Source organism: Petaurus breviceps, unplaced genomic scaffold, assembly GCF_028583685.1.
Source record: "Petaurus breviceps papuanus isolate PSGF00001 unplaced genomic scaffold, PetGlider_PUasm1.0 189, whole genome shotgun sequence".
Lineage (NCBI taxonomy): Eukaryota > Metazoa > Chordata > Mammalia > Diprotodontia > Petauridae > Petaurus > Petaurus breviceps.
Genome location: NW_027185809.1, coordinates 23,859,164 through 23,882,982, shown reverse-complemented (window position 1 = coordinate 23,882,982; position 23,819 = coordinate 23,859,164). Strand labels below are relative to the sequence as shown.

At 38.2% G+C, this 23,819-nt stretch overlaps 2 protein-coding genes across 2 annotated transcripts in view; one reads left to right on the top strand and one right to left on the bottom strand.

The window, feature by feature from the left end:
* Positions 1-23,819, top strand: part of LRRC9 (leucine rich repeat containing 9) — a 211,438-nt gene that overhangs the window by 177,421 nt on the left and 10,198 nt on the right. The window contains exons 28-31 of the mRNA XM_069092055.1: positions 2,922-3,139; positions 4,187-4,255; positions 13,287-13,427; positions 19,918-20,089. Of these exons, the coding sequence (XP_068948156.1) occupies positions 2,922-3,139; positions 4,187-4,255; positions 13,287-13,427; positions 19,918-20,089 (600 nt within the window). The remainder of the gene's footprint in view (positions 1-2,921; positions 3,140-4,186; positions 4,256-13,286; positions 13,428-19,917; positions 20,090-23,819) is intronic.
* On the bottom strand, positions 9,432-10,951 carry LOC138164037 (aminoacyl tRNA synthase complex-interacting multifunctional protein 1-like). Its single transcript, XM_069091694.1, has 2 exons — positions 10,380-10,951; positions 9,432-10,011 (listed from the first exon to the last, which is right to left on the bottom strand). Exons 1-2 carry the CDS (start codon positions 10,884-10,886, stop codon positions 9,532-9,534), a joined length of 987 nt encoding a protein of 328 aa, XP_068947795.1. The 5' UTR covers positions 10,887-10,951; the 3' UTR covers positions 9,432-9,531.

Here is a 23,819-nt window from a genome sequence, read left to right as displayed (position 1 = left end):
TTTTTTCTTTCATATTTACCTTTTTATGCTTCTCCATCTTGTGTTTGACAGATTTTCTATTCATCTTAAATCTTTTCATCAGGATTGTTTGAATCATAGTTTCTGGAGTACTACTTAGATCATAAATTTTAATTTTACATGCTATTCAATATAATAATCCTTGTCCAGTGATTAATAAGTATAATGTTGTAGGAGCTGAATCCCAACACTTTTTTTTTTGCTTTTTGGAGGTGGGAGGGCAGGGCAGTTGGGGTAAACTGACTTGCCCAAGGTCACATGTCTAGTTTTGTGTTAAGTGTCTGAGGTCAGATATGAACTCAGGTCCTCCTGACTCCAGGACCGGTGCTCTATTCACTGTGCCACCTAGCTGCCCCAAGGATTTCTTCACGAGTGAAAGAAAGGGGGTGGTAGAGTAATATTTATTGAATGCCCAAAAACTACAAGAAAAATTATTTCATAGGATCTGTATTTGTATCTCTATTCCCTACACAATGCCTAACATTTAGTAGACTCTTAACAAATACTTATGGATTGGTTGATTGATTATATAATTGTGAGGCCATCGAGGGACTGATTTACAAGGTATCTAAAGTAGGAGAAAATACCAAGGAATAGAAAATATCTCATATGTATTTATTCCCATGAAGGGTGACAAAGAAAAGATCAACATCTAGCAATTATATTCCTCTTCTCTCATCTACACAAAATCTTTATGAGATTTATCTATTCATGAACTGAGGAGACTCCTTATGAGAATATTGCTAGGGCACAAGTAAGTTTCTGGCAAATGATAGTTGACAGAAAACCACATATTTGACTGAAATGTATAGAAGACACAAGACCCCATTGCATTTGTTGTTTGTTGATCATAAAAAAAGCTTTCAACTCAGTAGAACAAAATGCTGCCCTATAAATTCTTTTGCAATGAAGTACCTCCCATCCAAATATTGAAGATTAAGATACCTTGGAAGATGTAACACCAGAAGTAACCTCCTTCACTGCCCCTTCTAATAATAAATATCAAGGGAAAATGTAAAAAAAAAAACATGGAGAATATATGCTTGCCACTATTATAGAAAAGATTTAGAGCCAAGTTCAGATTGAAGACATATTACTTATGACTAGTGAGATCCTATAGATATTATGTTTGTAGATGTATGTTGATTGCATCAAGCTCCAACTCACTGCAGAAATTTCTAGGAGATATTTCTAATCACTCAAAGTAGTTTATTCTTTTCATCCAGACAGGAAAGATCAAACTGACAAAGAATGTCTATTGTCTATATTTCAATATGCATCTTAATGGAGTCCCAAGAGAATGGATATCTAGACAAACAATACTCATGGACAGTGAGCTGGACCCAGAGTTCAAAGGGATGAGTAGAGGAGGTTGGATGGCTTTTAGGAAATTGCAACGAATTTTTACTAACCCCACACTTCCCATAATGGCACATTTCCATCTTTTTTAAAATTATTTTTTATTTATTTCATCAGATGTTTCCCAATTACATGTAAAAAAAAATTTAACCATCATTTTAAAACTTTTGAGTTCCAAATTCTCTCTCTTTTACACTACTTCCCTCTCATTGAGAAGGCAAGCTATTTAATATTTATTATACATGTGAAGTCATGTGAAATGTTTCCATATTAGCCATGTTGCAAAAACAAATACAAACAAAATAAAACAATAAAAAAGGATGCTTCAATCATTGTTCATAGTTCATCAATTCTCTCTCTGGAGGTAGATAGCATTTTTCATCATGTAACCTTTGGAACTGTCTTGGATCATTATGTTGATGCGAGTAGTTAAGTCTTTACATTACTGGTACTGCTGTATACAGTGCTCTCCTGGGTCTGTCCACTTCACTTTGCATGAGTTCATATAAGTCTTTGTGGGCTTTTCTGAAAGTATCCTGTTCATCATTTCTTATAGCACAATGGTATTCCATCACAATCACATACCACAACTTATTCAACCATTTTCCAGTTGATGGGCATCTTAATTACACTTAATTGAAAGAATCTCATTTAATGCTTCATATAAATTCCCCACTTCATCCTTCCCAACATATGTTGTTCAGTAAAGTTTAGTTTTCTTCCTAGTGTTCATTTGGTGTTAGCCAGAGCTTCTTAATCTTTTTGTTTTGTTATATGTGTCATGGACCCCTTTGTCAATCTTATGAAACCTATGAACCCCTTCTCAAAATTATGTTTTTAAATGCATAAAATGACACATAGAATTACAAAGGAAACCAAGTTTATAGATACAAAGTTTTCAAAATGTTTTTAAAAACCAAGTTCCTAGACCCTAGGTTAAGAACCCTTCATTATGAGTATCCTTAGTCCTGATTACAAAAAATGTCATTAAATAATTGTCCTTGTTATTTTGTAAGTCAAGATAAAATCTTCTGAGTTTTTTTTTTTAGTAGAATGTAATCTCCTTAAGGACAAATACTGTTTTGAATTTTATCTTTAGTACATTGCACAAAGTAGTCATTTAATGCTTTTTAAATTGCATTGTGTTATATTTATAGTTATAATACTGATTTTGTTATGGTTTATTTCATCACACATTAAGGTATCTTTGGACAGATATCATTCATTGTTAGTTAGTAAACAGTTAATTTACCTTTCCCTTCTGTCTCTTTACGATCATATGACAGACTCACACTATAAGACTATTGGCAAATAAATTTTAAAACTAGTCATTTTTATGAAGATAGTGACTACTGGGAAATACTCTAGATCAATTTTCTCTTCATTTTATGGACAGTCCTCACTTTATGATTTATGTTTGCTTTCTCCATTGACTTAGGCTCTAATTTTGATTTTTTCAAAACCATACCTGTGCAGTAAAATTTCTAAACAAAGAAAGATGAGAGCAATTTGAGAAATCCCACGAATATTTGGTCTTATTTCAGGCAATGAAATCAGTCAAATCGAAGGACTTGACAATTTGCCAGCCCTCCAAGAATTGGTATTGGGCCATAACCGCATCAGAGCAATTAGTGACAGTGCCTTCGTTAAGCCTAGTGCACTTGTGGCACTTCATTTGGAAGAAAACAGACTACGAGAACTGACCAATTTACAACCTTTGGTAAAACTAGAAAAGCTATTCCTGGGATACAACAAAATTCAGGTAGGCAGATATTTTCTCTTAAGTCTTAACCTCATGATGTAAACTTTCCATTCTAGAGGAACTTTCCTTTGTAGGTCTCCTATAAGAACTTTGTAACGAAAATTTTGCCTATGTTTCATTTTTGACCTATAGAGTATATACATTTTATTCCATATAAATACCCTGTGATCTCATCTATGTGGGTGTACTCTATCCAGTGATATAGACTAAAATCCATCCATACCTTCCCATATTGTCCTTTAAAGCTTCCTCTGAAGGCCCATTCTCCCTTGAAATTGCATGAATACCCATGAAGCATGTGGACTATTGCTAAATGACCCCCCATCTTCTTTTGGTTTCTGGCCATATGTTTCTGGCAATAACATCAAATCGAATGATAAAACTAAGACATGTGGGGGCTTCTGCGTTTCCGAGTTCCAAGAATTATCCCAGGGTTGCACTGATATCTACTTTCCCTTAAATTCACTACTTCTGTCCATATCCCACCTAGCTTACATAGAAGCATTTTATTGGCAAACTTCCGGGACTAACATCTATAGGTTAGGTAGTTTTCTTCTTGGATAATGCACAAACTCAGTCCAAAAACAAAAAGGAGTATACATAGGAAGAATTTTATTCTCTCCCAAACTGGTCAGTGAACATGAAGTGAAATAACAAGGTGTAAGAAAACACATTGGTGTAGTAAAAAGAACACTTAACCAGGAGCCAGGAAACATAGATTTTAGTCCTAGATCTGCTAGTAACTAGCTGTGTAACCTTAAGCTAGTTACATAACTTTTCTATGCCTCAGTTTCCCTATCATAATGAGAATCTAAGAATATGTGATTTCAAAATTCCCTTCTAGTTATATCCTGCAATGCTATTACCATGTTATGTAGCTCTGTTTCTAAAAATTCTAGGTTCTACCGAGTCATACGTCTTCACATGCTGTATTTGTTTCAAGTTTTCTAAAGTAAAGTTATAATTAGTTACTTTTTATTGTCTTATATTTGAAAATGTTGGAACCTAGACAGTCATTTTTTGTTTTTCTTGTTGTGGTTTAAATAGGATATGGCTGAATTGGAAAAGCTTGAGGTTATTCCTTCCATCAGAGAACTTACAGTGTATGGCAATCCAGTGAGTATATTCTTTTTCTTTTTTGACATTATTAATTAGATCCAGTCCAGAGCATCTTTAAAACTCTGCAGTTAATTTCACAGGGAGGGCCTCTTTGGCTTTCCCAAAATACCTCCCTAGCTATTGGAGGATGCCAGAAAGGACTTTAACAGAGCTTTTCATTCCACAATTAGAGATAATTTTTAAATGCAAATACCCCTTGGACTTAAATTCACAGGGAGGTATAACTTACAGAAAAATTATTCATGGGGAAGTTGAGGAATGGAAGGAGAAATAAACGTACTAAATACCTGAAACAAATATAAAACAGATTTTTCTGAGATTTGAGGGCTAGGACACTCTTTCCCACTAACAGACCTCTTATGGTGGTTACCCTCATATGCAAACCAAGTTCAGTCCTAGGAGAGAATCTTCGAGACTGGAAATATCCATCTCAAGAATTGCTATTCATTCATCTATGCTCAAGGAAAGAAACACAAAACAGAAGAGGCAGCTAGAAGCTTTAGGTTTATATGTAGCAGCACCTGTGCTCTTTGCCATGTGCCAGCATCCTTTACAGCTGTTGGAGAATAGAAGAAATTCCATCTTCCCTCCTCCCCCCCAGGGAGTTCAAGGTAGAACGGTAAGAATCCTAAGAGAAAATTCAGGAGATAGGAAAATACAGTAAGGGAGGAAGTTGTCTCTCCTTTTGGAGACTGACTAGGTGGCTCCTCCTGGCTCAGTGGTCAATTCTTTTTGACAGAGTCCCCTTTCCCTACTGCCATCATAGGGAGCAAGAGATCTTTGTGCTATTCTAATCCCATTCCCCATTATATGTGTCTCCAGAAATGGCCAGGAAGAACTCAGCTCATGACTAATCCATGCATTTCCTCAGACATGTTCTATCCGTGTTACACAAGCAAGGGAGAAAGAGATACTGTAGAGATTAGGAAGGGTATAGACAGATAAGACTGATCAAACCTATTGTTAAGAATAATCTGGATTTACATTTCAGTTCATTCGGCAATTTTTTCCATTTCTAATTTGTTGAAGCATAAATAGGTCCTAGTAGATGAAAAACTGGACTTGGTATCATAAATAACAAATGAATTTGAATCCTGCTTCAGATACTTTAGTAGCTGTGTGACTATGACCAAGTCATTTAACCTCTCCCAGCCTCAGGGTTCTCATCTGTAAAATGGTGCACTCTACTACACCACCTAGCTGCTGTTATTATTGAGAAATACCCTGGCATAGTTGATAGGGCACTTGGAATCAAGAGGAACAGAGCTAAAGTCCTACCTCAGTCATTTACTAACTGTAATTCTGGACAGGCCACTTAATCTCTTTGTGCCTCAAGATTCCTCATCTGCACAATGAGGAGGCTGAACTTTATGGATCCCACCCTGCCCCCACCATGGTCACTTCCAGCTCTAAGTCAGTGATATAAACCATACAAAAATGCAAATTTTCTACTTTGACAAATTTCTGGAACTAGAATCTTCTACCTGTTCCCTCCCTTCCTGAAGGTGATCCAATTGAACAGTAAATTTTGCCAGTTCCCAAGGGGAATATATTTTTGTTGAAACGATTTTAGAACATATGAAATACTTAAATCTAAATATTTTAAGGTACTACCTTTTTTTTTTGCTTTTTGGAGGGCAATTGGGATTAAGTAACTTGCCCAAGGTCACACAGCTAGGGTTTGTGTGTGTGTGTGTTAAGTGTCTGAAGCTGGATTTGAACTCAGGTCCTCCTGACTCCAGGGCCGATCTATTCACTGCACCACCTAGCTGCCCCTAAGGTACTACTCTTGCTATTAATATCTTAGGAGCAAATTGGAACAATTCCACATCCGTCTTTTGTTTTTTAGCAGATAGAATTTTCTCAGTGACAGGTATGATTTCACTTAAGAATTTTGTCCTTGTCTCCAGATTTCTACTGGGATCTCATTGCTAAATATATATTACTACTATGGGTAGATTGATATTCATAGTGGTACATGAAGTTTTACTGTAAGAATATTATATATATTTATCATATATAGAAACAGACATATATATATACATGTACTTATATATTAGATTTAAATTGCTAACCTCCACAACACCTGTAATTATCAATGATTTAGGAGGAGCTATACATTTTGCTATCATTTATTAGGTTTGAATAGGTGAGACCCTCCATACTGATTATTTCCTTGTAAGTGCTGTATTTGTAATTCTAATAGTTGCCACCAGACAAATGATGGTATGTATTATGATTTTGACTGCCTAATTTCCGTGGTAATGTTCTTTCTAAGTATAGAAAAGTGAAAGGAAACAAAAACTTAAATGTTTTTAATGGGAAAAGGCTCATTAAAAATAACAGTATGAATATTGATTACTCAGTTATTGCTAATGTTTATATAATGCATTTAGAATAATTTATACATTTTAAATCAGTATTCTTAATGGACTTTCAGTTGTTATTCATCACTGTTTTAATATTTTACCTTTCAAGGCTAAGCAAAACCTATATGACTCTCTTTTTTTAGTTTTATTTTAGTTTTCAGTTAACAAGCATTTAATTTTTTTCTTCTCTTCATCTTTCCCCAATGTAAAATAAAAACAAAATACTCATAATAAATATGCATAGTCAGACAAAACAAATTCTCACATTGTCACTTTCCAAAAATCTATGTCTCGTTTTGCATCTTAATTTCATTGCCTCTATATGACTCTCTGCTGAATCTCCAGTCTTTTGGTTATACGTCATCCCACAATGCTTCAGGGTTTAGGGTAGCACTGTGATAAAAGGCTTGTAAAGGCATTCTGTTAGTTACTTATCTTTATCAAGAGCAGATTTGATTTGCCTTATTACATCTTTTAATTAATTCTAGAGTAGCTCTCTGGAAATTTTCTTCTGCCCTGCTTTCTCCCACTAAAGATAGAAAACGAAAAGGCCAAAACACCCTTACAAAATCATGTACGATAATTTTTTCCCTGTGACTATTTTTTCTCTCAGGAAAAAGTTACTCTGTCAAACATCCTATTTAGAATGACCAAATACACAAGTGCCTGCCCCACTACTTCCACCACCGTTACTGGCACCCGTACTGCTGGTGTTATGGAAGACATCTATCTCTGTGTGGGGGGTAGGGGGGGATGGGGGGAAGGGAGAACCAGGTGAGAGACAGACTTTATGAGGACCTATGGATTTCAGAAGAACAAAAGTAGAGCAAGAATAACTCAGGGGAAATGACCATAAGATACAAAACTCTCTTGTCGACTAGAAAAAAAAAACTGTCCAAAAATATCTTCCCTGATAATGCCTGATTTTTTTTCACTTCATCTTTAACAATATCCATAATTCTACCCATTATAGTGATTTATGTTTAAAAAATAATTTTGTTAAAAATTTAAGTATTTCGGGGCAGCTCGGTAGCAAATAGATAGAGCACCAGCCCTGGAGTTAGCAGGACCTGAGTTCAAATTCAACCTGAGACACTTATTAGCTGCTGGATGACCCTAGACAAGTCACTTAACCCTGATTGACTCAAAAAAAAAAAACTCAAGTATTTCTGAGAAGTTCAAAGAAGACCATTACTTGAATTAATTCAGCCATATTGCTTCTAACAATTAATTAAAATCCTTTTCACTGAAGGTAAAGAACTTTTCATTGGAGAGGGGATATAGGTATATTTTGAAACAGGAAATCCCTTCTAGGGATAAAGAGCAAGTCTACAGTGGGAGTACTTAAGACATTATGGAGCACTGACCATGGGAGAGGGGTTCAGAAAGGACTGCATGTGAGTGCCAAGCACGCATTTTCCAGGCTTACGCACCACAAATGCAAGAAATAACAAGATATCTCATCTTGCCTTTCTCCTCTTCCTTTCTTCACTGCTCCTATATCCCAAAACTCAAGCTAGTATCATTAATAGGAAAGCATAGAATATTATGGATTAAATTGGCATTTATGGGTTAACTGGGGCATTTAGTCACCATTGTGAAAACACTTTGAGTTCTGAACAAGCTATTTCTTTAAAGCAATTGGGATTAAGTAACTTGCCCAAGGTTACATGGCCAGTTTTTTTGTGTGGGTGTTAAGTATCTGAGGCCAGAACTGATCCCGGGTTCTCCTGACTCTGAGGCCGGTGCTCTTACTCACTGTGCCACCTAGCCGCCCCAGAACAAGCTACTTTCAAATGAACTTTTGAAACACAAACTCCTCCCACCACAGGCTTCATGTGGTTACATTTGCCCTATTAGGGGGCAGGGAAGATCTTCAAATTACCATTCCCATTACACACAGTCATATCTGTGCCTTAGGAAGATCATGTTGGCTGAATGAAATGTGAACTTGGGCTGGGGAGACTTGTAACAGGGAAACCAACCAGTAATCTATTATAGTGGCCCTGGCATGAGGAGATGAGGCCTGCCCAACAGCTGTGGCAATGTCAGAGAAGATAAGGACACTTATTTGAGAGATGTTGCAAAGGTGAAATCTATAGGCTGTGGCAATAGATTGGATATGGGTGAGGGGGTTGTGAGCTAGTGAGGAATAGAGGATGACACCTAGGCTGAAAGACTAGGGGACTAGAAGGATTGCCTTCATGGTAATAGAGAAGTTACAAAAAGTAGATTGAGGGGAAAAATAAATGAATTCCATTTTGGACATGTTGAGCTTAAAATGTTTATAGGACATCTAGTTTGAGGTATCTAATAGGCAGTTGGAGATATGAGAAACTGTAGATCAGAAAGGTTAAAGCTGGATAATTAGAATCTATAAGTAGAATAAGTAAAATCTGCATAGGGATGCTAATTGAATCCATGGGGACTAATGAGATCCCCAAGTGAAATAGTAGACAGGGACAAAGGAAAAGAGCCCAGGAGGAGCTCTTACAGGACACTGGTGGTTAGAAGGGGTGATGTGGATGAAAATTTAGTGGAGACCGAGGAAGAGCAATCAACCAGGAGAGAGGAGTGTCCCAACAAAATGTAAAGAGGAGAATACCAGGGAGAAGAAGGTGATGAACAGTGTCGGAGGCTACAGAGAGGTCAAGAAGGATGAGGGTTGAAAAAAAGACCCTTAGGTTTGGCAATTGAGAGATCATTGTTAACTTTCGAGAGAGCAGTTTCAGTTGAATGATGAGGCCAGAAGCCAGATTGTAGAGAGTTAAAAAGAGGAAGAGAAGAGGAAGTGGAAGCAACTATTGTTTTTTTATGGAAGAAATATATATTTTTTATTGTGCTTACAGGACTCTCCACAAAAATTTCTTTAAAGTGTCTCATTTGCCAAAGATTTTTTTCATTTTATTTAATTCCACTATTGGACATGGTCTGAGCCCTACAGACCCCCTTTCCTTTCACCTCAAAGGGGACTCCTTTATATGTTGCAACACACTGGTCATTAGTGAGAAGGTCAGGCTGGATCTGCTCCCAGATCTTCTTCTTGGGATTCAGTTCCTTCTTAGGCTGTCCAGAGAATCCCTCGAAAGCAATTCTGTCTCCAGGAACAGATCCACTGGGAGGATCCAAGATTTCCACCTTCTCTGGTGAACTGGCACACATCACCATTGCCTGAGATATCACTCTCCTTATCTTTGCAGGCTTCAGATTACAAAGTAAAATCACCATCCTATCCTGCATCTGGTCAAGGGGAACATATTTCACCAAGCCACTGACAACTGTTCTTGGTACTTTCTCTCCAACATCCACCTCTTCAACATATAAAGAATCTGCATCAGGATGCTTTTTGGCAGCGATGATACCGTGTTTCCCCGATAATAAGACCTATGCCGAAAATAAGCCCTCCCCTTACTGTGTAAGATTCCTCTAAAATAAGCCCTCCCCCGAAAATAAGCCCTATTGAGATTGCTACTGTAGTGAAGGTGATCCCCTGCGCTACACACCGTCCCCCCCCGTGAAACGCATGCCGCGCTCTAAGCTGCATCCAATCAGAGCTGCAGCAGTGAGCACGTCATCCTGTTCTTTATTGAATTCATTATTGAATAAAGGTACATTTTTTTTGTTCACATTTACCTGTTTATTAAAATTGCTGTCAATGTTCATTAAAATAAGTCCTCCACTGAAAATAAGCCCTCTGGTGTTTTTCTGTCCAAAAAAAATAATAAAACAGTGTCTTATTATCAGGGAAACACAGTACAACCAATGTGAAGATCCAGTAGAGAGACATCGATTGGTTTGGAATCAGGGGCTGCAGCTGCTGGTTGTTTTTGCTTCTTTTCCTTCTTCTCTCCTTTTTTTTCCATATTTTCTTTCTTTTTTTTTTCCTCTTCTTCTCCTTTGGTACCAGAAGGTAAGACTGGAGCAGATACTGACTGTATTAAATTTTCAGAAGGTATGGATGTAGAATTAGCTTGAACTGATGGACCAGATGGAACTGGGATTTGTTTCACTCCATTGCGAATTTCTGCCTGGATGAGTTCCTGTTTAAGTCCTTCAATTTCCTTCTTCAGTTTAGCATTTTCAACATGAAGTTTCTTCTCTTCTCTGAGAGTTGCCTGTAAAATTGCCTTCTCCTTTAGCAAAGCAACTTGCTGCTTAAGGTATTCAATCACTTGATCAGCCTCCTCACCCTTTTGCTCCAGTCTATTCAGAATTGCTTTATTGGCTGCCATCTTTATCCAAGAATGGGGAAAAATCATGAACCAGATAAGGCCCAGGAGCCCCGGCCACAAACGTCGCTGCAGCCGCCGGCAGAAGAACTGAGTGAGCTGGAAGCAACTATTGTTGACAGCCACAAAAAGGCAGGAAAAAATGGGACAATCAGTGGTGATGGAAGGGTCAAGTGAGGGTTTTTTGAGGATAGGAAGGACATGGGCATGTTTATAGGTAGTAGGGAAGCAGCAAGTAAACAGAGAGAAATTGAAAATAAATGAGAGAATGGGAATGACAGAGGGACAGTCTGCCAGAAGAGACAAGATGGAAGGAGATTACTTGTGCAAATAGAGAGATTTGCCTTGACAAAGAGAAAAGCCACCTCTTCCATGTGAAACAGATGAGGAAAGAGATAGTGTCAGAAAGCATCTGGGTAATATAAGATGAGGAGGACAGAAGTAGAAGCTTTCAGTGAATGGTTTCATTTTTTCCAGTAAAATAGGCAAGGTTCTCTGCTAAGGGGGTGGATGGGGATGGAGTACCATAGGAGACATTAGGAGGGATAGAAAGGTTTGAAATAGATGCTGTATTGAGTGTGATAGTGAGATAATTAAGGAAGTATAGAAGTATTGCCTATCAGCAGTGGGGTCCCAGTTGAGATTGTGTAACAATAATGGATCCAGAATAATTGTATGATTTTTCTCCACCTTCATTCAGTAGCACTTGCATAGGAACAAAGTCATCAATGCTAAGAGTAATCTAAGGCTGAGTATTGGTAGGGTATAATTAGCAATATGAAAAGAGGTCAAGGGAGTCAAGAGAAGGAGAAAGTGTTGAATTGAATTGGTTCACTAAGGGGTCAAGAGAGGAAAGGAGAGTATGGCTAGCATCAGGGTGATGGCCTGACAGATAACTGAAGGAGTCAAGGAATTGGAGGTCATGGTAGGGACAAAGAGCAGGGTTTGGTACTGGAAGGCAAAAGGGAGAGGTGGAAAGTCAATAAATTATCATCAAATAAGGAAATTTAAGATATTCCAACTTCCCTACTCAACCAGTTGTATGGAATGAAAGTACAACCAGTGTTGTAAAGAACAGTGAGGGAGACTGCATCATCAAAGGGAGCCAAGTCTCAGTGAGAGCCATAAGATTGAAAGAGAGAGAAAGGAAAAGTTTTAAGGTGAAACAAGTTTGTTACCTATGGACCAGGTATTCCAGAGAGCATAGGGGACCAAAGAATGCCATATGTACCCTTGGCCATTTGTGCATACCTTTACTGGGATGGAAGTGCTTAATTAAAGTCATATTCTCAGTAGTTACCAGAGAGTTAACAGATCTTCTATCCCTCAGCTCTTGCTCTATGAGGAAGGCCACTTTGTATAGGAGTTTGTGGATTTGCAGATATACTCAAGCAAAATTAGCTGAGCCTATATCCATTGGCTCATTCCAGTTTCTTTTTAGCTATGTGTTATTTTCAGTGAGTACTAGTCACATGGTGGAGTTGGGTTTCCCTGAAAACAGATACACACATACAAGAATGATGTATGCAGTATTTTTACTCAGCAGTAAATAAAAAACATAGAATAAATAGAATAAAATGCATAATAAAATATTTAAACATCTAGTACATAGCTCCTTAACCCAAATCCCCTAGACACACACACACACACTCACACACACATGCACACAGAATCAGGACCCAGGAGTTCTAGTTCTTCTAGTTCTAGTTCTTCTTTGAACAGGCACATAGTGCAGCTATCATTTCCACAGTGTTCCAGTAGAGATTTCCTTAAGTCAGGTCATCAATTGCAACTAGAAAAACTATGGAGTTACGGTCTTGACTCTTTCAAGTCATGGGAGCTACTTCAAAGGTTCTGGTATTAGCTAGAATTCAGGAGGTTTGATAGTCTCTCTATCCAGTTGTTGGCAAACATCTGTGATTGCTGTTGGTCTTGGCTTATCACATTTCAGAGCTGACCAGTTCTATCCAGGACAAGACCACTATTGTCTTCTGTCCTTTTGCCTTTGAACACAGCACCCCATCCTCCTTGATATTGCTGATTCTTTCATTTCCCTTTTACTTTTTGTCACCACCATGAGGCTCCCCAAGCACACTGAAAAGGAGAATTAAGCAAGGTGAGGATGAAGGGTGGGTTACAACAAATTGATGTATCATTACTAAAAGCAGATATTTTCAAGAGACCCTAGCACTCTGAATGACAACCTTGATAATATTTTCATAAATTATTTTTTTCATAGCATAAATGAATTTTGAGAAATGATTTGAAAACCGAACTCTGTTCAGTCAATAAACCTTTAATAAGTTTCTCACATTAATTAGTGGAAGACATATTAACTAGTTTTTGTAGTGATGCCTGTGATAAATTTGCTTCTGTAATATAAGTGAAAGAGAATTTAAAATGATATTTTGTCATTTTACCTTTCCTCAGATTTCTCATAAAATTACACATCGCCATATGCTGATATATCGATTGCCAAACTTACAGATGTTAGATGGAATGACTGTAAATTATGATGACAGAGCAAGAGCTGAATTTCACTTCATAGAACCCCAGTCAAGGAAAAATTCAGTAATTATTATTATTATATGTTTAATTTAAAAAGTATAAATCATTATAAAATGAAAGTTTAGAAAATATTTATCAAATAGATGCTATAATACTAACACCTTCTATACAAGTGTTCTACTTATGTTTAAGAAGAGTTTTGTGGTTTATTAGCATTTGTTTAGTTATTAACTATCAGAGATAGCTCAATCATTTCTGTTGACATGTGGTTTAACTTTAGCCAAGTCATTTACTTTTGTGTGCTATCTTCCCAGAGTGATAGGTGATCCTAAATTACTCTTCTCTTCCCACTTTGTGGCAGGAGAAAGGACTATGACAATTTTATTTTCTTGCTATGTGTCCCCCTAGCTAATAAAGGGGATGTGCACTAGGCAGGAAAAGAGCCATTCCTTAGGAATCCTTTCCCCCCATCCCCAGCTGACAGCTGGAATGTGGATAAACATGTGTGTTGGGAGAGGTGGTGGTTAAGATTTCCTTCACATCAAGGAAGATGCACTTTCATCACCATTGAAAACACAGAGGGGCAGCTATGTGGCACAGTGAATAGAGCACCGGCCCTGGAATCAGGAGGATCTAAGTTCAAATCCGGCCTCAGACACTTAACACAAAAACTAGCTGTGTGACCTCGGGCAAGTCACTTAACCCCAATTGCCCTCCAAAAAGCTAAAAAAAAAATTTTAGAAAATACAGAGAGGAGACTTACTAATAATATGATCTATTAATGTATTCATGTCTTAATTCTACTTTTTAAAAGATACCTAAGTATAACAACACTATTTTTTTATAAAAACAAAATTATTCCACTTGGTTATACTTAGTATGGTTTATATATACTTTATATGGTTACCATTCAAATAACCTTGTTCTTCAGGGGCCACTGAAGGATGGGAGTACTCAGGGAACAAAATAATTCCTGGAGCTAATGAGTGGCTGTAATAGTAATGGAATTTAAAGATCCCCTGTATTGGCTTGGTTGAGCTTGTAAATCCCACTTGTGAGATGGACTTGTTGACATGAAAATAGAGGGCTGAACTGGGAGGAGCTGGTGACGTGAATTGAGAGAGGCACAAGCAGAGAGAGAGACAGAAGAATTTTTTTTGGAAGCAGCATCTTGGAGGCATAGAGAGACGGAGAGGATTGCTGAGGGCCAGTTCGAACTGCCTGGGACTTTTGAGAGCTGCCACCCAGAGCTGCCAAGGACTGAGGAGACATGGCTGTTATTCTGGTACTTTGTCTGTCTGTTCTGATGTTTTGCCAGATTCGTCCACTGGTGAAGGACAGCCCTGTTGTTGCAGAGGTCCTGGAACCTTGCTGTTGGTTCAGAAGCCCCGAAGAAGAATTTTCTTGTATGTTTACAGAAATCCTGGAAGAGGGTTTTGTTAATGTTTTCAGGGGTCCTAGAACTGTTCTGCGGACAGAAAATGAATTAATGAGGACACTGGCAATGTATCTTGTGGCCTTGCTAAGCTTTGTCTCCCCAGGAACAAAGATTGCTGAGAACTTGCCTCGGGTCAAGATGAAGAAAAGACCTCTCTTTGGGTATTAAATGCTGTGCTTAACCTTGTTGTAACTCTGGGGTAGAGGGCCTATTCAGTTGTGATCCAAGGGTGGGAAACTTTTGACTTTTTTGTGCTCTGTGACTGACCAAATGGATGTACTTTGCTTATGATTGGAAACTAATCTCCATTTGAGAAGAGGGGCTTTGTGATTGACTAAATGAATGCACTTCCCAGGGGTGGAGTAGTACTTAGAAGAGGGACTTTGTGATTGACTAAATGAATGTAATATCCAGGGGTGGAGTAGTACTTGGGAATTATTGAATTACATTTGGTGAATGCCTATTTTGAATTATGCTATATTTTGATTTTCTCTGTTCTTAATTTGTCACTGAATAAAATGGAGAGCAGCTATGCTGGTATTTTGAACCTTGAGAAGTTGCCTTTGCTTGGCATTATAGCAGCCAGTAACTGATTTACAGAATTTTGCTTAGTAGGCTAGAATTTAACCATTTAACTTTGTTATTTTAAGTTATCATTCAAAAGAAGTTAAACTTTAATTACTCGTTTTACCTATAGTCTCTTCTTCATATTTCTAAATTACTTTAGATTGAAAATGATTAGGTCTTTATTGCCAATGACTTGGACTTGATCTCACATGTTTATTGATAGACTACCTGCTGGTAAATTTTTTAAAGGAATATAATCTATATCATGATACATATTTGATAGATATTATGATGTGGTTGATAGAGAACTGGTCTTATAGTCAGGAATAGTTGGATTCAAGTCACACTTGGTAGAGGGAGTTTACCCACCAGGAGCTGTCTACATGAATGATTTCATAAAGTACAGACCTACCCTAAAAAGATACATTATTTAACAAATTAATTTTCAAATATATCCACAGGTACATGCACATGCATGTGTCTATATTCACAAATACCCTGAATCACCACCACAGTCCACTTATACTAAATATCATGTTATTTATAAATGTACTAATTCATATGTACTTACATATATAATAACTGAAGATCTCTCATGCTGTGATATATCTAAACTTTCTTAGTCATATAGTAGTTTTTATTGAATAGCCACACACACACACACAAAAGACATAGTCCATGGTCTCAGTTCACTTAATACAATTTATAATCATGAAAAACCTTAGCTCATTTACAAAACAATATACAAATAAGTACAAATTAATATAGTGCAAAATCAGTGTATAAGTACTGAGGAAAAGACTAACCAGAGGAGTCAGTCAATAAACATTTAAGTACATACTAAGTGTTAGACACTGTTATAAGCACTAGGGATACAAACACAAAAAAAGACAATCCCTGCCTTTGATGAGCTTCTAGTCTAGTGGGGGAAGACAACACACAAGAGAAAAATGAAAATCAGGAAGGGTGGGAAGAAAAGGCACAATGGAAAAATTAGTCATGTAGCCAGGTGGAAATGAGATGTTCTGAACTGAGCTCCCTCTTGAAATGGAGGCTTTGGAACATTCTCGGCTGATGGAATAGCTTATATTATATGAAGGGGGCAAGAGAAGAGAACAAACAGGTCACATAGCAGAGACAGCAAGCAGACTTGCTTGGCTCAAGAAAGGACTGTTTAAGAATGGTAAAATAAATGAATGAATGAATAAGGAAGCAGGAAAAGGAGCAGTGAGGGTGTACTGGAATATGACAGACTTGTTGGAAAAAATTAATCTTCCTCTTTTTAAAAAATAATCCCACTTTGTTATCCATGTAGTGATAATCATTCAAAGAAAGTTCTGCTAAGAATACCACTTTAATTTATTAATTCCAATCCCCTTTATCATAACCCCATAGTATGAAACTTCTATAAATGATTGCCTTTATGGGGGAACTATTGTGATTTTTCAAGATGTTATGATCTATTAATAGATTTAGAAATGACAGATAACAAGAATTAATAAGAAATCCCTTATCACACCTGTTGTACTACAGCTGGGAAAACATGACTTGATACTTCTGAGAAGTGCAGCTAAGCTGGAACAGGAAGGCTTCTTGGTCTACCTAGGAATGCTTGGCACTGGATTTGGAGTCAAAAAGCCTTCATTCAAACCTCAGCTTTACTATTTACTACCATGTTTCCGATAATAAGACCTATCCCAAAAATAAGCCCTCCCCTTACTGTGTAAGATTCCTCTAAAATAAGCCCTCCCCCGAAAATAAGCCCTATTGAGATTGCTACTGTAGTGAAGGTGATCCCCTGCACTACACGCTACATTACGGTACCCTCTGTATGCACCGTCCCCCCCCAGGTGAAACGCACGCCGCGCTCCGAGCTGCATCCAATCAGAGCTGCAGCAGTGAGCACATCATCCTGTTCTTCCCCAGTGATTTGCTTATTGAATAAAGGTACATTTTTTTGTTCACATTTACCTGTTCATTAAAATTGCTGTCAATGTTCATTAAAATAAGCCCTCCCCTGAAAATAAGCCCTCTGGTGTTTTTCTGTCCCAAAAAATTAATAAGACAGTGTCTTATTATTGGGGAAACACGGTAGCTATGTGATGTTAGGCAAGCCATTTAACTTCTTTCTTCCTCAGATGCCTTATTTGTATACTAGAGAAAATAAGATAATACCTAGACTCCTTAGTTCCTTGTATTAAGTGAACTGAGATCACGGATTATGTATTTTTGTGTGCGTGGCTATTCAACTCTGTAAACTTTAGGGTATATATATATATATATATATATATATTTAGGGTATATAGCAGCATCACTATAGATAACTTGCCCCTCCAGACATACCAGGAGTGGTACAAAAGTAGAAATAAACCTATGAAGTAAGTTCTGAAAGTCAAAGTAAGAATGAGAAATATTACCAGGACAACTAAAAAGCAGTCAAAGAGACCTGGAGCCAGGATCATTGTCCAAAGCCAATATCACCAGTTAGGCACCAGGGAATAGAAGCAGGCAATCACAGTAACCTGCCAATTATCTAAAAATTCTCCAGAAAACTTGTCCACATGGATGATTTTTTGCCATTACAAATGTGGCTAAAACTCAAAATTTCCTTTTACTTTGTCCCTTCTAGATATTTGTTTTGTTTTGCATCTGCAACACATTTGTTGTTGTTCATTTGTTACAGTCCAGTCCAACTCTTTTGTTAGTTTAATGCAGTGAGGGAGGCAAGATAAAGTTTTATCTTTAATAGAAACTATTATGTTCTACTAAAGTTAAAAAAAACAAGCATTTATTAAACATCTACTGTGTTCCAAACTGCATTAGAGGCAGGAGATAAAAAGATAAAAATGAAATAATCATCCCCTGCCCTCAAGGAGCTTACATTTTAATAGGAGAGATAAAATACCAGATGAATTGAAGGGCACAAGCATCTCAGGGATTGAGGGAGGCTCAGGAAAGGCTCCATGACTGCAGCAAAGTTTGGAAGGAAACAAGGGACTCCAAAAAGTAAAGGTGAGGTGGAAGTGCATTCCAGGTAGGGGCATAAAGAGAAGGGATATTGTGGGAGGAACAGCAAGAATGCCAGTTTGACTGCACCAAAGAGTTCAGAAAGAGGAGTAATATATCACACAGTTGAAAAAATAGGTTGGGGCCTTAAAAGTTTAACCGAGAAAACTGATCCTCCAAGGTAATAGGGAACCAATGGAGTTGGGAAGTGATATGGTCAGATGCACCAATTCACTTTTGTCGCTGCTGGAGAGGGGAAGGGATTGGAGGGGCAAGACGAAACAAGGAGAACCAACCAGGGAAGTGGCCGTGTAGTCAAGAGAAGGGCATGTGTATGAAAGATATTGTGAAGGTGAAAAGATTTGACCACTAGAAATGTGGGGCGAGAGAATGAAGAGTCCAGCAAAATACTGAGGTTGTGAATCTGGGTGACTAGAAGGATGGTATTATCTCCCAAAGTAATAGAGAAGTTTGGGAAAGAAAAGTGATGGGGACTTTAAGGGGGAGGGGGCAGTTTATGAGTTAAGTTTTATATATGCTAAATTTGAGGTACCTGTAGGACATCTAGTTTGAAATAAACAATTGGTAATATGCAACTAGAATACAGAAGAAAGACCAAGGCTGGATATGTAGATTTGGGCATCTTCTGTATAGAGATAATTAAACTCTTAGGACTAGAAGTCAACAAAGTAGATACAGAAAGCCCAAAACAAAATCTTAGGGTACACCCATGGAGGAGGCATACGTATATAATTAAAAAAGGAAAGGTGTCACTTGAGCAGGTTTCAAGAAAACAAGAAATTCTAAGAGACAGAGGTAATGTGAGGCTTCTTTCCAGGTATAGAGGACAGCCAATACAAAGGCCAGGAGATGAGATATGGTGTGTCAAATGTGAGAGAGAGCAAGATTGCCAGTATCACTGGACTATAGAGTGAGGAAGGGAGATTATAAATCAGAAAAAGTAGTTTGGAAACAATTTGTAAAGGGCTTTAAAACATAAGCAAAGAAGATGAAAATTGTTTTTATCTTGTTCCTTGTAACAGGATTGAACTTTTATCTATTTTTATCATTCATGTGAACAAACAGAAAATTTTTTCAAGTTTGTCATTTGCAGTTTATTGTAGTTTTTAAGGCCATACAATAAAGAAAGAAATTAAAACATTTTAACATAAATATATTTTATGCTTTTATATTTCAGAAGAAATTTTCACAGTCTACATATTATTTCAGTTTTCTATTTTACCATGGAAATGGAAGAGAAACTGGCATCCAGAGGTGGCTGGGAGAGTGGGGGTGGTCAATCAGTCTCAGAAAATGTGTATTTTTATAGGACTGGTTAGAAAGCAGAATCTGTAATAAAGTTTGTTGAGACATAAAAGAAGTTGGAAATTATCACCTAAGCTCAACCTGCCCAATTATAAAAGGCCTATCTCTCTAAAGGTCTGGGGTCAGAAATACCAGTTATGTAGGTTTGTAGGGAGAACCAAACCTCCCAGAGCTTGGGAGATGAGGCACTTTTAATTGTTTCATTTTATTATGTAGTTTGTTCCTGTTGCCAACTCTCCAGTGGACTGTGGACAATATGGCCAAGCGAAAGCTCCTCCCATAAAGATAACAAATGTAATTCTGCATGAAGGGATTAACCATTACCTCGGATCTGACTTCACATTTACTCCTGTAAATGAAGGTATTTTACCCAGTGAGTGTAATAAGGGTGAGTGTAATGAAACACTTCATTTTTAAATATCTCACTTCCATTTCTTAAAGGTACTTAGTGCTTTCCACTACTGAACATTTTATATTTGATCGAGTTTTGTATGAGCAGTCTGAATTGGAAGATTCTGAAATTTGTTGTATTGGTGCAAGATACCATGAAATATGGAAACAAGAGAAATAACCTTGTTCAAGAATCATCTTTGGGCAGCTAGGTGGCGTAGTGAGTAAAGCACCGGCCCTAGAGTCAGGAGGACCCAAGTTCGGTTCTGGCCTCAGACACTTAACACCCACACAAAAAAACTAGCCGTGTAATCTTGGGCAAGTTACTTAACCCCAATTGCCCTCCAAAAGGCAAAAAAAAAAAATCATCTTATTGCTGATATCAGACGTGACAAAAACAGGGAGATAGATGCTTCTGAGACTGTTCACCATGGTTATGGGGTAAATCCAGTTCAGAATCCAGGTTGAAGAAGGATTCCCTGTAGATAATAAGATTCTCAGAGGTCCCTGTTTATTGATGATATTGTGTTGATTGCATTAATCCTTGGAGCACTGCAGAGCATCCTGGATGGGATTCACACTCAAAAGAGTTTGACTTCACCATACAAGAAAAATCAACTAGTTAGGCATGCCTATCATCCAGACAATGATATGCACTTGAATGAAACTGTACCTTGGACAGACACTGCATGTGGATGAGTTGATCCTAGAATTAAGCAGGGGGAGGAAAATAGGCTGGATTACCTCTGGAAACTGTTTACAGCTCCTTTAATGACCCCTAACCTTTGCCCAGAAACAAAGGTTCATCTTTTTAATACTCATAGTCTACTGACGATATTGTATGGATGTGAGTCATCTAATACTCTAGTCTCCAAAGAATGAAAACCACTCAACAGACAATGGAAAGACTTGTGGTAGGTGTGAGCAGGCTACAGAACTTAATAAATACGAAATTATAGTGAAGAACTAGAAAAAGATTCTCATCAAAGAAGCACGTGATTGGGAGGAAAATCTTGGCTGACCATGTGGCAAGAGTGAAAGATGACAACTGGACAGCCCATGCACCCCACTGATATTTTCATGATGTTAGGAGAAGGAAAGGAGGAGCCCCGAGACACTGAGTCGATCCCCTGTGGCAAACTTATGGAAGGCAATGGATTAAAGTTACACGGGATAAAGAGGTATGGATGAGTTCTAATCTGCATCTCTGGAGAGAATAAGTTTCAACATAGCAATCACCCCCATCCAAATTCATCATGGCCAATGGGTAGATGATACTGCTGGGCAAGTAAGTCACTTGGGATTTCACTCCTCACTGTCAAGCTTCCAGCATGTCTCAGCATGGACTCCAGCCTCCTGGACTTTCCTGAACTTTTCCTTAAGTCCAAAATATCATAGCCAATTCTTATCCCTTTCACCTAAAACAGAAAAGGATAAACACAAAGATGCAAAAAAATTAAGGGGGAAAAAACCTCATAGGCTACACATAAACCTCCAGGACAGGATCTGAGATCTTTCCTGTTACATCATTGTCTGTCTTTTAACACAGCCAGGCAAGATAAAAGTCAACTACAGGCAAGGCCCTAGCTGACTTTTTTAATTCACCCTGGCCCTGGCTCCATAAGTGAGAAGATAAGGATGGATTACAGACATGGTTGGTGTAGTGGCACCCTTGACAGTAATAGGCAGAAAGGCTCAGAGTTCACCACATGGTTAGTGAACCATAACCAGTGACAGAATATCCGAGCATGCTCCAAATTCTATGGAAGGATTGCATTATCCAAGCACAGTGTGAATGCTCAAATAGAAACAGAGTAATTTTTTTTGGGGGGGGGTGGATATGAACAGTTGGAGTAATCAAGAAAAGACCCCCTAGAAAGTGGCACTTGGACTGATTTTTGGAAAAAACTAGGCATTCTAAAAGTTAGGAGTGAGGAGGTAACACATTTCAGACATGAGGCCTATTCAGAGGCTGTAGAGATAGAAAAATAGTTGTGTGTACAGAACAAGAAAATTAGTTTGGCTGAAAGAGAGAGAGAAGGGAATGGGGGATAGTAACGTATACAGTAAATTGAGGTCAGGTTGTGAAGGGTTTTAAATGCCAAATAGAATAGTTTATATTTGATCCTGGAGATCACCAAAGTTTATTGAGCAGGAGATGATACATGCTTTAAATATATCACCTTGGAAACTGTGTGGAGTTTGGATTGGATGAGGGAGAGATTTGAGACAGGGAGACCAATTAATAAGCTGTTAACAATAATCCAGACAACAAATGAGGAGAATTGAACTAAGGTGAATGAGCGAATGAAGGAATGAATGAAAAAAGCTTTTGCTATGCATTTCCTATGTGCCAAATACTTTGCTAAGCACTCGAGATAAAAACAGAATAGAGAAATAGCTCTTGCTCTCAAGGAGGCACATTGTAATTGTGGAAGACAACACATATAGGAGGGGCTCAGCTGCAAGGGGGATGAAAAGTCCCAAGGAGCCTTAGGATGTAGCAGACAAGGTGGTTAGCAACACCTGGGGTTCTGCAGGTTGTAGCCCTAAGATAGGTGATAAGGTCTAGTGGTCCATAGGGTATAGTCACAAGGAAGATGGTAAAGTTCAGTGGTCCTCCATATTACTGAAAGGATTGTGGTTGTTGACTTTCTTATCATTCATATGACAGGATATACCTAGGAAGTCAGAGGAGCTCAGCCCATGACTGTTGGAAAGTTGGGAGGGGGCCCAAAATTCAAACTAGCAAAGGGGTTCTATGTTCTCCTTCCAAGGGGGTGGCAATAATGGGATTCAGCATCCAACTAGAAGGGGGAAAGAGAAGGAGTTGGCAGGAAAGTTAAAGGGAAGTGTTCACTGGGGAACCTGTGACTCTCTAGTATCTCTTGGGATATACTGGGCTAAAGAAAGGGAAGGGAAATACTCCCCATACAACTTCTGCGGGGTGTTCTGAAAGACTAGTGGGGTTTGGGCATTGGGCAAGTTTGGGCAGAGGAGAGCCCTGAGAGGAATTTGGGATAGGAAAGATAAAGGGCTCCCCATGGTGCTTGCCACTTGGCACCTCCAGTAACCCAGTGGGATTGGCACCACAGGGTGGTGGCCCTATAAGTGGAGGGAAGGAAGTTGATTTGAAAGGTGTCTTGGAGGAATAATTAAAAAGATTTAGCAATTGTTAGATAATGTGGGAGGAAGGAGAATGAGAAAATAAAGACAGGTTACAGACATGGATGATTCAGTGGCACCCTTGAGGGAAACAGCCAAGTTCAGAAGAGGGGCTGATTTTAAGTGAAAGATAATTAGTTTTATTGTAAATCTAAGATTGCCAGAGGTAATTCAGTTCAAAAATATCTAATAGGCAGTTGATGATGCAGCATTGGAGTTGAGAAAAGAGAGTAGCACTATGTAAATCCATGAGTTATCTGCATAAAGATAACTAATCCCATGGGAAGTAATGAGTTCATGAAAAGAGGAAATGTTGAAAAAAAAAGATGAGTTCTGGGAGCCAAGGTGACAGAATAAGCAGTAAGTCACTCTCGCTATCCCTCACTTACCTCTAAAAACCCAAAAAAAATGTTGCTCCAGAAAAAAACCTGGAACAACTGAGTCAGCAGAAAGACTTTAGCCCAGGAAGCTTGGGGATTAACAGAAAAGGTCCCTCTTGCTGTGGTGGAAGGGGAGCAGTACAGGATGGGAGAAATCTCAGCAAGCCAGTGACAAGCCCCACT

Excerpts from the sequence above, each read along its gene's own strand:
- LOC138164037 (XM_069091694.1), bottom strand. The coding sequence starts at position 10,886 with ATGATTTTTCCCCATTCTTGGATAAAGATGGCAGCCAATAAAGCAATT. Across the intron at positions 10,012-10,379 it reads ATCTTCACATTGGTTGTACT|GTCTTATTATCGGGGAAACA; the intron begins GTGTTTCCCTGA and ends TTTTCGGCATAG.